Source organism: Budorcas taxicolor, chromosome 15 (assembly GCF_023091745.1).
Source record: "Budorcas taxicolor isolate Tak-1 chromosome 15, Takin1.1, whole genome shotgun sequence".
In the NCBI taxonomy this organism is placed as follows: Eukaryota; Metazoa; Chordata; class Mammalia; order Artiodactyla; family Bovidae; genus Budorcas; species Budorcas taxicolor.
In genome coordinates, this window is record NC_068924.1 from 54,746,607 (window position 1) to 54,761,578 (window position 14,972).

Consider the following 14,972-nt stretch of genomic DNA (forward strand, 5'->3'; position numbering starts at 1 on the left):
AAAACCTATACACAAACATTCACATTTATTAAAAATAGCTCATAAATTGATGAAACAATCAGATATCCTTCAGTTGGTGAATAATTAGTTTAGTGCATTCATACAATGGAATACTATTTAGCAATGAAAAAGAACCAGCTGCTGACACATGAAACAGTCTTTATGAATCTCAAAAGGAATTACACTGAGTGGAAAAAAGCCAGTCACAACAGGTTGCACACTCTATGATTCTTCTATATATTTTTCTTAAAATGACAAAATTACAGAAGTGCAGAAATTATTCATTGAGGAAGTTAGGGTTTGAGGTGAGTTGGATATCCAAGGAAGGGGAATGTGGTAATCAAAGGGCAACAAAAGGAATACTGGTGATTAAACAAGCCTATATCTTGGTTGTGATGCTGGATCCACAAACACGCATATGATAAAACTGCACATAGATCTGTATATATCAATACAAAAAAACACAAAAATGAATATAAGTTGGGGAAATCTGAATAAGATTGATGGATTGCATTAATTTCAATATCTTGGTTTTGATATCATACCAAAATTTTGCAAGTTTTACCACTGGAGTAAACTGGGTAAAAGTACAGGACTATTTTCTATTATTCCTTACATGTTAACATGCAACCATCTCAAAATAAAAAGTTTAATCTGAAACTAGACTATTTTAAAAAATATAATAAAATATATTCTGGGGGTTAAAAATAAAGTATTATTAAATATCATTTATAAGAACAATAGCACAAATGGCAGAAGGTAGTAAATGGAATTATGTTTTCCTAAGGACTTAATAATAAGGAGTTCATGATCTGAGCCATAGTCAGCTTCTGGTCTTGTTTTTGTTGACTGTATAGAGCTTCTCCATCTTTAGATCCAAAGAATATAATCAATCTGATTTTGGTGTTGACCATCTGGTGATGTCCATGTGTAGAGTCTTCTCTTGTGTTGTTGGAAGAGGGTATTTGCTATGACCAGTGCATTTTTTTGGCAAAACTCTATTAGTCTTTTCCCTGCTTCATTCTGCATTCCAAGGCCAAATTTGCTTGTTACTCCAGGTGTTTCTTGACTTCTTACTTTTGCATTCCAGTCCCCTGTAATGAAAAGGACATCTTTTTTGGGTGTTAGTTCTAAAAGGTCTTGTAGGTCTTCATAGAACCATTCAACTTCAGCTTCTTCAGCATTACTGGTTGGGGCACAGACTTGGATTACTGTGATATTGAATGGTTTGCCTTGGAAATGAACAGAGATCCTTCTGTCATTTTTGAGATTGCATCCAAGTACTGCATTTTGGACTCTTTTTGTTGACCATGATGGCTACTCCATTTTTTCTGAGGGATTCCTGCCCACAGTAGCCATGAAATTAAAAGATGCTTACTCTTTGGAAGAAAAATTATGACCAACCTAGATAGCATATTCAAAAGCAGAGACATTGCCGACTAAGGTCCATCTAGTCAAGGCTATGTATGGATGTGAGAGTTGGACTGTGAAGAAGGCTGAGTGCCGAAGAATTGATGCTTTTGAACTGTGGTGTTGGAGAAGACTCTTGAGAGTCCCTTGGACTGCAAGGAGATCCAACCAATCCATTCTGAAGGAGATCAACCCTGGGATTTCTTTGGAAGGAATGATGCTAAAGCTGAAACTCCAGTACTTTGGCCACCTCATGCGAAGAGCTGACTCACTGGAAAAGACTCTGATGCTGGGAGGGATTGAGGGCAGGAGGAGAAGGGGACAACAGAGGATGAGATGGCTGGATGGCATCATCGACTTGATGGACGTGAGTCTGAGTGAACTCCGGGAGTTGGTGATGGACAGGGAGGCCTGGCGTGCTGTGATTCATGGGGTCGCAAAGAGTCGGACACAACTGAGTGACTGAACTGAACTGAACTGAAGGACTATAATATTCTGTACTCTATAATGTGGAATAATATTAATTCAAGTGGAGTGTAATAAATTGGCAATACCTTTTATTGGTATCCAGGTGAATACAACAGAGTAGTTCAAGGCCTGAAATACAGAAAAGTAACTAGGGGAAGTTTTACTAGCCCAGGGAGATTTTGGATATATATCTATAATTATATCTACATCTATAGTCATAAATAAAGCTACATCTATATCTCCAAGGAAACTTTGTTTCTGAAGCATTTAGAATTATTTGAAAAAAATTACTTTTAACAGAAAGGGTATAGGGATGAATGTAAGCAGTGATTAATAAATTTGAAAGAGTTATTTTATTCCCAGGTACTTTTAATTCTGAAAATGTATTTCTAATTACAATATTTATAAATTTGATGTTTAATAATTTTCGTTTACACTATAAGAGATCTTGATATTGGATCACAAAGCCATTTATAAGGTACTGGAATCTATCTGGTAGTGGCAGAGGACATCAACAACTTTTTGAGTTCTGACGTTTCAAATACTTACATAATTTAAAAAGAAAAATACCAAGAATACACAAAAGTGGGTTAAATGATGAGAGATTGGAGGACAGGAGGAGGGGCTGAAAACTATGTTCCAGGAACAGAGTCTACTCTTAAACGTTTTTTGGCAGATAGGGAGGGAAGGGTAAGAAGAGGAAAATAGGGAATTTCACATAGTCACAACAGAAATTCTTGAGATGGGAGGAGAAATCCCAGTAGCTTGGGTGGGATGCAGATTTTGTGCAAGAAAGGCAACACACACCAAGAGAGGTGTGGTTAAACACTTACTTCAACCCATCGTAGAACAAGTTCTTGTAGTCAACATTTATTCTAGTGATCTTTTCTTTTGTAAGTCTTTCGATGGTGAATAACCGGCCAATGTGCTGAAAACCAGGAGCTTTGCTCCTGACGTAATCCCTCTCAGAACCTGGTAGCCAAATAATCTGCAAGGAGAAACAGTAAGTCTTTCAGTGGATAATCAGCTGTCTAGGTACAAACAGCCTCATGTAAAATGGGAGAAGTCTCATTCCAGCATGAGTAACAGTTTATAGGGAGCCAGAGATTCTAGCCCTTGATGAAAGAGTCAACCTGGCCTAATATTGTCTAGTGAACTCTTGTAATGGGGCTTTCACCAGCGTTGTTCTGGAGCTGAGTTTTCCCAGTTAACATCGTGGGGCCAAGGGTTCATTGTCACTACACTAGCTAAAGTGGATGAGTAGGTGGTAGGTGTGGAGGAGGGGTCGGAATCATAACCATCTCCTCTGGCTGATGATACAAATCATCTTTGAGAAGAGTAATTTCCTGTCAATAGGAAACGCTATTATGACTCATCTGTGGAAAGAGTTCTATTTGCAAAATGACAGATATTTGTTTCATTCATGGCATTCTTCCATATTCTGAGAATTAAAGATATGTGGAATGACTGACTGCCAAAATACAGAGCTTTCTGGAAAACATGATGAATAGATTTTCTGCTGAAATAAGAACTTTCTATATCATAAATGAAAGCTGGTATTGAAACTCTTAGCGTTCCCTTTCTCTAAGGCCCTTTTTCTAAGAGATGTATGTTGATGATGGTGCAAGTCACATCATATAGCTATTACACACATTCCCTTTCAACACAGTGGTGACATTTGGTTTGGAATAGCAAACAGCCTCAATGTTTTCCCTACTGATACAAATTTAACTGGCTCATTCATAGACTGTCACATGTATTGGGTTGACCAAAAATTTTGTTCATTTCTTTTTTTTCCTGTAAGATGGCTTGAGCAGCACTTACTTGTCTTTAACTTCATTTGAGACAATTTTATTAGATTGTAATGTGACAGCTGAAATATTAGTGTGCATTAAAAAAACATCAAAATTGGAGAATTTTAGTGTAGCCATTTCAATATTGAAGAAGAAAGAAAAAAGTCACATTTTTGACATATTATGCTTTAGTTTTTCAAGAAAAGTAAAAACACAACTGAAATGCAAAAAAAGATTTGTGCAGTGTATGGAGAAGGTGCTGTTAATGATGGAACATATCAAAAGTGGTTTGTGAAGTTTCATGCTGGAGATTTCTCGCTGGATGATGCTCCATGGTCATAAAGACCAGGTGAAGCTGACAGTGATCAAACTGAGGTATTAACTGAGAACAATCAATGTTATACCACATGGGAATAGCCAACATACTCAAAATATCCAAATCAAGTGTTGAAAATCATTTGCACCACTGTGGTTATGTTAATTGCTTTGATGTTTGGGTTCCACATAAATTAAGGAAAAAAAAACCTTCTTGAAGGTATTTTTGCAAGCGATTCTCTACTGAAACATAATGAAAATGTTCTGTTTTTAAAACATGTTGTGACACGTGATGAAAACCGGATACTGTACAATAATGTGGAATTGAAGATGCCATGGGGCAAGCAAAATGAATTAACACTAAGCACACCAAAGGCCAGTCTTCATCCAAAGAAGGTGATGATGTGTATGGTGGGATTGGGAGGGGGCAGGGGGGTTCTCTATTATGAGCTCCTTCCAGAAAACCAAATGATTAATTCTGCAAGTACTGCTCCCAATTAGACCAACTGAAAGCAGCACTCAACAACAAGCAACCAGAATTAGTCAAAAGAAAATGAATAATCTTTCATCAGAATAATGCAAAATCGCATGTTTCTTTGATGACCAGGCAAAAACTGTTACAGCTTAGCTGGGAAGTTCTGATTCATCTGCTGTATTCACCAGACATTGCATCTTTGGATTTCCATTTATTTTGGTATTTACAAAATTCTCTTAATGGAGAAGGCAATGGCACCCTACTCCAGTATTCTTGCCTGGAAAATCCCATGGACAGAGGAGCCTGGAAGGCTGCAGTCCATGGGGTCGCTGAGGGTTGGACAAGACTGAGTGACTTCACTTTCACTTTCCACTTTCATGCATTGGAGAAGGAAATGGCAACCCGCTCCAGCGTTCTTGCCTGGAGAATCCCAGGGACAGGGGAGCCTGGTGGGCTGCCATCTATGGGGTCACACAGAGTACGACACGACTGAAGTGACTTAGCAGCAGAAGCAGCTTAATGGAAAAAATTTCATTTCCCTGGAAAGCTGTAAATGGTACCTGGAACAGTTCTGCCCCAAAAGATAAGAAATTTTTGGAAGATTAAATTATGAAGTTGCTTGAAAAGTGGCAAAAGATAAGGCCTCCCAGGTGGCGCAGTGGTAAAGAAACCGCCTGCCAATGCAGGAGATGCAAGAGACATGGGTTCGATCTCTTGGTTGGGAAGATCCCTTGGAGTAGGAAATGGCAACCCACTCTAGTACTCTTGCCTGGAAAATTCCATGGAGAGAAGAACCCAGCAGGTCATAGTCCAATCGGACACGACTGAGCACGCAACTTTACCTCTTTTCTAGTGAAACAAAACAGTGGATACGTTGTTCAATAAACCTCTTGGTAAAAATAAAATGTGTCTTTTATTTTTACTTAAAAACTGAAGGAATTTTTGGCCAACCCAGTAGCTATATAAGCAGCCAACTCCATTTTCTACAGGGAGTAGAACCATTCCAGGGAAGATTACAAGGTAGTTCAGGTTCAAATGCTACGCTACCCACTTCCCAACCTCTACCATAAATACCATAAAGACGTACCAGATGCTGCTCAATCTTAGAGTCAAGGATCACGCTTACTACAAGGCGGATATACGATGATCTGGAAGGATGTAAATGTGGAGGAGTGTAAAGATCAAATATCACCTTTTTTTTGGCCTTCCGTGCAATTTCCAATAATTCACTTAGTTTTGGAATCTTCTGATTTCTTGCTCTTTCCCTATCAGCCTCTGATAGAGGTTTCATACCGAAAAATGGTTTGATCTAAAAATAAGTATATCAGAGAAAACATTAGCTCCTATCAAAAGTATTTTCCAATTCTCATGCTTTTAGTCGCACACCAAGCCCTACCTTCATGTTGGTCCACTACTATTCAACCCACCAAGTCTTCTGAAATACTGGTCCAGAGATAAGAGTAGCCAAGAAGAGAAATGAAATGTAATCTCCATAGGTAGTGATGGTATTTCAATGATTTATTCTGTAACAGAATTTGTTGTATTTGAACTGAAGGACCTTCCTATTTTCCTCCTGAGCTTCCTTTTCAACCTTTTTTTAAACTCAAGGTAATATAATTTAGTTTTAGTTTCACTGGTTTCCCACATTTTCTCTCACTGTTCTAGTTATGTGTAGTGTGAAAAAAAGGACTTCAGTTTCAAGCTGAATTGGACTCAATGTGTTTAGTCGTGTCTGACTCGTTGCAACTCCATGGACTGTAACACAGTCCTCCAGGCTCTTCTGTCCTTTGGATTTTCCTGGCAAAAATATTGGAGTGGGTTGCCATTTCCTCCTTCAAGGGATCTCTCTTGCCATACTAACCTGTTAAAATCCTTTCTTCTATTTGCAAAGCTTAGTTCAAATGCTACCTCCTTCATGAAGACTTCCTTAAGTAATTCTGAACAAAAGAGACTGGTGGCATTAAACTCCAATGGTTCATTTTTCAGTTCAGTTCAGTCTCTCAGTCATGTCCAACTCTTTGAGACCCCATGGACTGCAGCACACCAGGCTTCCCTGTTCATCACCAACTTGTGGAGCTTGCTCAAATTCATACCCATTGAGTCAGTGATGTCATTCAACCATCTCATACTCTGTCATCCCCTTCCTCTCCTGCCTTCAATCTTGGTCAGCATCAGGGTCTTTTTCAATGAGTCAGTTCTTCTCATCAGGTAGCCTAAGTTTTGGAGTTTTAGCTTCAGCATCAGTCCTTCCAATGAATATTCAGGACTGATCTCCTTTAGGATGGACTGGTTGGAACTCCTTGCAGCCCAAGGGACTCAAGAGTTTTCTCCAACACCACAGTTCAAAAGCATCAATTCTTCAGTGCTCAGCTTTCTTTATAGTCCAATACTCACATCCATGCATGACTACTGGAAAAGCCATAGCCTTGACTAGATGGACCTTTGTTGGCAAAGTAGTGTCTCTGCTTTTTAATATGCTGTCTGGGTTGGTCATAACTTTTCTTCCAAGGAGCAAACGTCTTTTAATTTCATGGCTGCAGTCACCATCTGGAGTGATTTTGGAGCCTCCCAAAATAAAGTCTCTCACTGTTTCCATTGGTTCCCCATCTATTTGCCATGAAGTGATGGGGCTGGATGCCATGATCTTATTTTGTTGAATGTTGAGTCTTAAGTCAACTTTTTCACTCTCCTCTTTCACTTTCAACAAGAGGCTCTTTAGTTCCTCTTTGCTTTCTGCGAAGGGTGGTGTCATCTGTGTATCTGAGGTTGTTTATATTTCTCCTGGAAATCTTGATTTCAGCTTGGGCTTCATCCAGTCTGGCATTTCGCATGATGTACTCTGCATATACGTTATATAAACAGGGTGACAATACACAACCTTGACATACTCCTTTCCTGATCTGGAACGAGTCCGTTTCCCCATGTCTGGTACTAACTGTTGTTTCCTGACCTGCATACAGATTTCTCAGGAAGCAGGTAAGGTGGTCTGGTATTCCCATCTCTTGAAGAATTTTCCACAGTTTGTTGTGAGCCACACAGTCAAAAGCTTTGGCATAATCAATAAAGCAGAAGTAGATGCTTTTCTGGAACTCTCTTGCTTTCTTGATGATCCATGGATGTTGGCAAGTTGATCTCTGGTTCCTCTGACTTTTCTAAATCCAGCTTGAACATGTGGAAGTTCATGGCTCATGTACTGTTGAAGCCTGGCTTGGAGAATTTTGAGCATTACTTTGCTAGCCTTTTGAGATGAGTGCAATTGTGTGGTAGTTTGAGCATTCTTTGGCATTGCCTTTCTTTGGGATTGGAATGAAAACTGACCTTTTCCAGTCCTGTGGCCACTGCTGAGTTTTCCAAATTTGCTGGTATATTGAGTGCAGCACTTTCACAACATTGCCTTTTAGGATTTGAAATATCTCAGCAGGAATTCCATCACCACTACTAGCTTTGTTTGTAGTGATGCTTCCTAAAGCCCACTTGACTTCACATTCTAGGATATCTGGCTATAGGTGAGTGTGAGTCATCACACAATTGTGATTATCTAGGTCGTGAAGATCTTTTTTGTACAGTTCTTCCGTGTATTCTTGCCACCTCTTCTTAATATTTTCTGCTTCTGTTAGGTCCCTACCATTTCTGTCCTTTATTGTGCCCATCTTTGCATGAAATGTTCCCTTAGTATCTCTAATTTTCTTGACGAGATCTCTAATCTTTCCCATTCTATTGTTTTCCTCTATTTCTTTGCATTGATCACTCAGGAAGGCTTTCTCATCTCTCCTTGCTATTCTTTGGAACTCTGCATTCAAATGGGTATATCTTTTCTTTTCTGCTTTGCCTTTAGCTTCTCTTCTTTTCTCAGCCATTTGTAAGCCTTCTTCAGACAGCTATTTTGCCTTTTTGAATTTCTTTTTCTGGGGGATGGTCTTGATCCCTGCCTCCTATACAATGTCACGAACCTCCATCCATAGTTCTTGAGGCATTCTGTCTATCAGATCCAATCCCTTGAATCTATTTGTCAGTTTCACTGTATAATCATAAGGGATTTTATTCAGGTCATACCTGAATGGTCTAGTGGTTTTTCCCTACTTTCTTCAATTTCAGTCTGAATTTGGCAATAAAAAGTTCACGATCTGAGCCACAGTCAGCTCCCGGTCTTGTTTTTTCTGACTGTATAGAGCTTCTCCATCTTTGGCTGCAAAGAATATAATCAATCTGAGTTTGGTATTAACCATCTGGTGATGTCCATATGTACAGTCATCCCTTGTGTTGTTGGAAGAGGGTGTTTGCTATGACCAGTGTGTTCTCTTGGCAAAACTCTGTTAGCCTTTGTCCTGCTTCATCTTGTACTCAAAGGCCAAATTTGCCTGTTACTTCAAGTATCTCTTGACTTCCTATTTTTGCTTTCCAGTCCCCTATGATGAAAAGAACATCTTTTTTGGGTGTTAGTTCTAGAAGGTTTTGTAGGTCTTCATAGAAGCATTCAACTTCATCTTCTTCAGCATTACTGGTTGGGGCACAGACTTGGATTACTGTGATATTGAATGGTGTGCCTTGGAAATGAATAGAAATCATTCTGTCATTTTTGAGATTGCACCCAAGTACTGTATTTCGGACACCAGTTGACTATGAAGGCTACTCCATCTCTTCTAAGGGATTCTTGCCCACAGTAGTACATATAATGGTCATCTGAGTTAAATTCACCCATTCTGGCCCATTTTAGTTCATTGATTCTTAAAATGTCGATGTTCACCCTTGCCATCTCCTGTTTGACCACTTCCAATTTGCCTTGATTCACGGACCTAACATCCCAGGTTCCTATGCAATATTGTTCTTTACAGCATTGGACTTTACTTCCATCACCAGTCACATCCACAACTGGGTGTTGTTTTCGCTTGGCTCCATCTCTTCATTCTTTCTGGAGTTACCTCTCCACTCTCCTCCAGGAGCATATTGGGCATCTACTGACCTGGGGAGTTCATCTTTCAGTATCTTATCTTTTTGCCTTTTTGTATTGTTCATGGGGTTCTCAAGGCAAGAATACTGAAGTGGTTTGCCATTTCAGTAAGTGGTTAACACCCAAGATGTTTAATTTTTATGCCCCTTTAATTCTGTTCTCTATACCTACTTGTATACATCTGAAGTCATATTAAAATTCTGGCTTCATATGCTTATTGTTTTATAACCTTGATAAAACCACTTAGATTCTCAAAATCTTTATTGTCCAAAGTATGAAATGGGAAAGGGGAGGAATGATCTGTGTATTTCTCATGGTTTCTTTGATTATTATATATGATAAGATATTTTCTGGGTTTAGGAGCATGTCTGGTACACAGAATATTACATAATTCACAATAGTTCCCTCACTCTACTGCTTCTACTGAAAAAATAAGACCGGGAGCTGACAGCGGCTCAGAAATTGAAATTAAAATTGAAGAAAGTAGGGAAAAACCACTAGACCATTCAGGCATGACCTGAATAAAATCCCTTATGATTATACAGTGAAACTGACAAATAGCTTCAAGGGGTTGGATCTGATAGACAGAGTGTCTGAAGAACTATGGATGGAGGTTCGTGACATTGTACAGGAGACAGGAATCAAGACCATTCCCAAGAAAAAGAAATACAAAAAAGCAAAATGGCTGTCTGAGGAGGCCTTACAAATAGCTGTGAAAAGAAGGGAAGCAAAAAGCAAAGGAGGAAAGGAAAGATATACCCATCTGAATGCAGAATTCCAAAGAATAGCAAGGAGAGATAAGAAAGCCTTCCTCTGTATAATAGGCTCCAGTTTCATCTACCTCATTGGAACTGATTCAAATGTATACTTTTTAATGGTTGAGTAATACTCCATTGTGTATATGTACCACAGCTTTCTTATCCGTTCATCTGCTGATGGACATCTAGGTTGTTTCCATGTCCTGGCTATTATAAACAGTGCTGCGATGAACATTGGGATACACGTGTCTCTTTCAGTTCTGGTTTCCTAGGTGTGTATGCCCAGCAGTGGGATTGCTGGGTCATAAGGCAGTTCTATTTCCAGTTTTTTAAGGAATCTCCACACTGTTCTCCATAGTGGCTGTACTAGTTTGCATTCCCACCAACAGTGTAAGAGGGTTCCCTTTTCTCCACACCCTCTCCAGCATTTATTGCTTGTAGACTTTTGGATAGCAGCCATTCTGACTGGCATGAAATGGTACCTCATTGTGGTTTTGATTTGCATTTCTCTGATAGTGAGTGATGTTGAGCATCTTTTCATGTGTTTGTTAGCCACCTGTATGTCTTCTTTGGAGAAATGTCTGTTTAGTTCTTTGGCCCAGTTTTTGATTGGGTCGTTCATTTTTCTGGAATTGAGCTGCAGGAGTTGCTTGTATATTTTTGAGATTAGTTGTTTGTCAGCTGCTTCATTTGCTATTATTTTCTCCCATTCTGAAGGCTGTCTTTTCACCTTGCTTATAGTTTCCTTTGTTGTGCAGAAGTTTTTAACTTTAATTAGGTCCCATTTGTTTATTTTTGCTTTTATTTCCAGTATTCTGGAAGGTGTATCACAGAGGATCCTGCTGTGATTTATGTTGGAGAGTGTTTTGCCTATGTTCTCCTCTAGGAGTTGTATAGTTTCTGGTCTTATGTTTAGATCTTTAATCCATTTTGAGTTTATTTTTGTGTATGGTGTTAGAAAGTGTTCTAGTTTCATTCTTTTACAAGTGGTTGACCAGTTTTCCCAGCACCACTTGTTAAAGAGATAGTCTTTTCTCCACTGTATATTCTTGCCTCCTTTGTCAAAGATAAGGTGTCCATAGGTACGTGGATTTATCTCTGGGCTTTCTAATTTGTTCCGTTGATCTATATTTCTGTCTTTGTGCCAGTACCATTCTGTCTTGATGACTGTGGCTTTGTAGTAGAGCCTGAAGTCAAGTGTATTAATGCATATATATGGAATTTAGAAAGATGGCAATGATAACTCTGTATGTGAGACAGCAAAAGAGACACAGATGTATAGAACAGTCTTTTGGACTCTGTGGGAGAGGGAGAGGGTGGGATGATTTGGGGGAATGGCACTGAAACACGTATAATATCATATAAGAAATGAATCACCAGTCCAGGTTCGATTGGGGCTGGTGCACTGGGATGACCTGGAGAGATGGTATGGGGAGGGAGGTGGGAGGGAGGGGTGTTCAGGGTGGGGAACACGTGTATGCCTGAGGCAGATTCATGTTGATGTGTGGCAGAACCAATACAATATTGTAAAGTAAAAAAAAAAAAAATAAAACAGTGCAGTGATTAAAAAAAAAAGAAAGCCTTCCTCTGCGATCAGTGCAAAGGAATAGAGGAAAACAATAGAATGGGAAAGACTAGAGATCTCTTCAAGAAGATTAGACATACCAGGGAACATTCATGCAAAGATGGGCACAATAAAGGACAGAAATGGTAGGGACCTAACAGAAGCAGAAGATATTAAGAAGAGGTAGCAAGAATACACAGAAGAACTGTACAAAAAAGATCTTCATGATCCAGATAATCACATGGTGTGATCACTCACCTAGAGCCAGACATCCTAGTGGGCCTTAGGAAGCACCACTACAAACAAAGCTAGTGGAGGTGATGGAATTCCAGTTGAGCTATTTCAAATTTTGAAAGACGATGCTGTGAAAGTGCTGCACTCAATATACCAGCAAATTTGGAAAACTCAGCAGTGGCCACAGGACTGGAAAAGGTCAGAATTGATGCTTTTGAACTGTGGTGTTGGAGAAGACTCTTGAGAGTCCCTTGGACTGCAAGGAGATCCAACCAGTCCACCCTAAAGGAGATCAGTCCTGGGTGTTCATTGGTAGGACTGATGTTGAAGCTGAAACTCCAATACTTTGGCTACCTGATGCGAAGAGCTGACTCATTTGAAAAGACCCTGATGCTGGGAAAGATTAGGGCAGGAGGAGAAGGGGATGACAGAGGATAAGACGGTTGGATGGCATCACTGACTCAATGGACATGGGTTTGGGTGGACTCCGGGAGTTGGTGATAAGGAGGGAGGCCTGGCATGCTGCGGTTCATGGGGTCTCAGAGTCAGAAACAACTGGGCGACTGAAGTGAACTTAACTGAACTGGCATACATCAACATAAATCTTCCTCAGGCATACATACTGAATCCATCCCTCCTGGCTGTCACAGAGCAGTGGCTTTGAGTTTCCTGCATCATACATCAAACTCCCACTGGGTATCTAATTGGTACTATCTAATTTTGAACTGTGGTGTTGGAGAAGACTCTTGGGAGTCCCTTGGACTGCAAGGAGATCCAACCAGTCCATTCTGAAGGAGATCAGCCCTGGGATTTCTCTGGAAGGAATGATGCTAAAGCTGAATCTCCAGTACTTTGGCCACCTCATGCGAAGAGTTGACTCATTGGAAAAGACTTTGCCGGTGGGAGGGATTGGGGGCAGGAGGAGAAGGGGAAGACAGACGATGAGATGGTTGGATGGCATCACTGACTTGATGGATGTGAGTCTGAGTGAACTCCAGGAGTTGGTGATGGACAGGGAGGCCTGGCGTGCTGCAATTCATGGGGTCGCAAAGAGTCCGACATGACTGAGTGACTGAACTGACCTGAACTGAACTGAATATGGTAGTATATATGTTTCAGTGCTATCATCTCAAATCATCCCACTCTCTCCTCGTCTCACTGAGTCCAAAAGTCTGTTCTTTATATCTGTGTCTCCTCTGCTATCCTGCACACAGGATTATCAGTACTATTTTTCTAGATTCCATATATATGTGTTAATATACAATATTTGTTTTTCTCTTTCTGACTTACTTTACTCTGTATAATAGGCTCAAGGTTCACCCACCTCATTAGAACTGTCTCAAATGTGTTCTTTTTAATAGCTGAGTAATATTCCATTGTGTGTATGTATCACAGTTTTCTTATCCATTCATCTGCTGATGGACATCTAAGTTTCTTCCATGTCCTAGCTATTGTAAATAGACCTGCAATGAATGGTGGGGTACATGTGTCTTTTTCAATTATGGTTTTCTCAGGGTATATGCCCAGTACCAGTAGTGGGACTGTTGAGTAGTACAATGGCTTTATTCTTAGTTTTTTTAAGGATTCTCCATATTCTTCTTCACAGTGGTTGTATCAGTTTGCATTCCCACCAAGAGTGTATGAGGGTTCCCTTTTCTCCACACCCTTTCCAGCATTTATTGTTTGTAGACTTGTTAATCATTGCCATCCTGACTAGTGTGAGACGATACATCATTGTAGCTTTGATTTGCATTTCTCTAATTAAGGGCAATGTAGAGTACTTTTTCATGTGTTTATTAGCCATCTGTATGTCTTCTTCTGAAGACAGTTATTCATAAGAACTGTCTGTTCAAGTCTTTTAAAATTGGCAGAAAACTTATTTGAAGACATGATAGCTAAAAATTTCCCTAACCTGGGAAAGGAAACAAATATGCAGATCCAAAAAGGACAGATTCTCAAATAAGACAAATCCAAAGAGATCCACACCAAGACATATTAAAATTAAAATGGTAAAAAATAAAGATAAAGAAAGAATCTTAAAATCAGCAAAGGAAAGGCAACCAATTATGTACAATGGAACTCTCATAAGACTATCAACTAGCATTTCAGGAGAAATTTGCAGGCCAGAAGGAAGTGGCATGATATAGTCAAAGTGATGGAGGACAAAATCTATAGCCAAAAAGAGTCTACCCAGTAAGTTTATTACTTAGATTTGAAGGTGAGATAAAGAATTTTCCAGATAGACAAAAGCTAAACAAGAAAAATTAAAGGGACCTTTCTAAGTGGAAAAGAAAGATCACACCTAGAAATATGAAAATGACAAAAGGAAAAATCTCACTGGTAAAGGCAAACATTAACTAAAGGTAGTAGATCTGACCTTTACAAACTTAGTAGTAAAGTTACAAGAAAAAAGTTGCAAAATCATCCATATCTACAATAAATGGTTAATTGAAACATAAAATAAAAATATGTAAAATATGTTAGCACATTAAACATGCGGAGTAGGCAGGGGGTAACAATGTAAGGTTGCTATAATATACTTGAACTTAAGAGATCGATAACTTAAAATAATCACACACATATGCACAGACTCCATGCTAACACAAACCAAAAATTTCTCACACATGCACAGACTCCATGCTAACACAAACCAAAAATTTCTAACACATACACAAAAAAGAGAAATGAGTTCAAACATAACACTAAGGTAGTCATCAAATTACCAGAGAAGAGATAAAAAGAAGAAAAAAAAATAACTACAACAACTTGTATGCATAGCAATAAGTATATAACTATCAGTAATTTATTTAAATCTAAATACATTAAAAAGTCATAGAGTAGAACAGTGGACAAGAAAACCAGACCCATGTACAAGCTAGGGCTTCCCTGGTGGCTTAGCCAGGAAAGATTCCATCTGCAATGCAGAAGACCTGGGTTCAATCCCTGGGTCAGGAAGATCCCCTGGAGAAGGAAATGGCTACCCACTCAAGTATTCTTGCCTAGAGAA

The 14,972-nt window shown here is 39.3% G+C and overlaps 1 protein-coding gene across 1 annotated transcript in view; it reads right to left on the reverse strand.

Annotated features, from left to right (window-relative positions):
* Positions 1-14,972, reverse strand: part of LOC128059925 (glycerophosphodiester phosphodiesterase domain-containing protein 4-like) — a 93,681-nt gene that overhangs the window by 18,942 nt on the left and 59,767 nt on the right. The window contains exons 11-12 of the mRNA XM_052652174.1: positions 5,549-5,770; positions 2,712-2,866 (exon numbers count right to left, since the gene is read on the reverse strand). Of these exons, the coding sequence (XP_052508134.1) occupies positions 2,712-2,866; positions 5,549-5,770 (377 nt within the window). The remainder of the gene's footprint in view (positions 1-2,711; positions 2,867-5,548; positions 5,771-14,972) is intronic.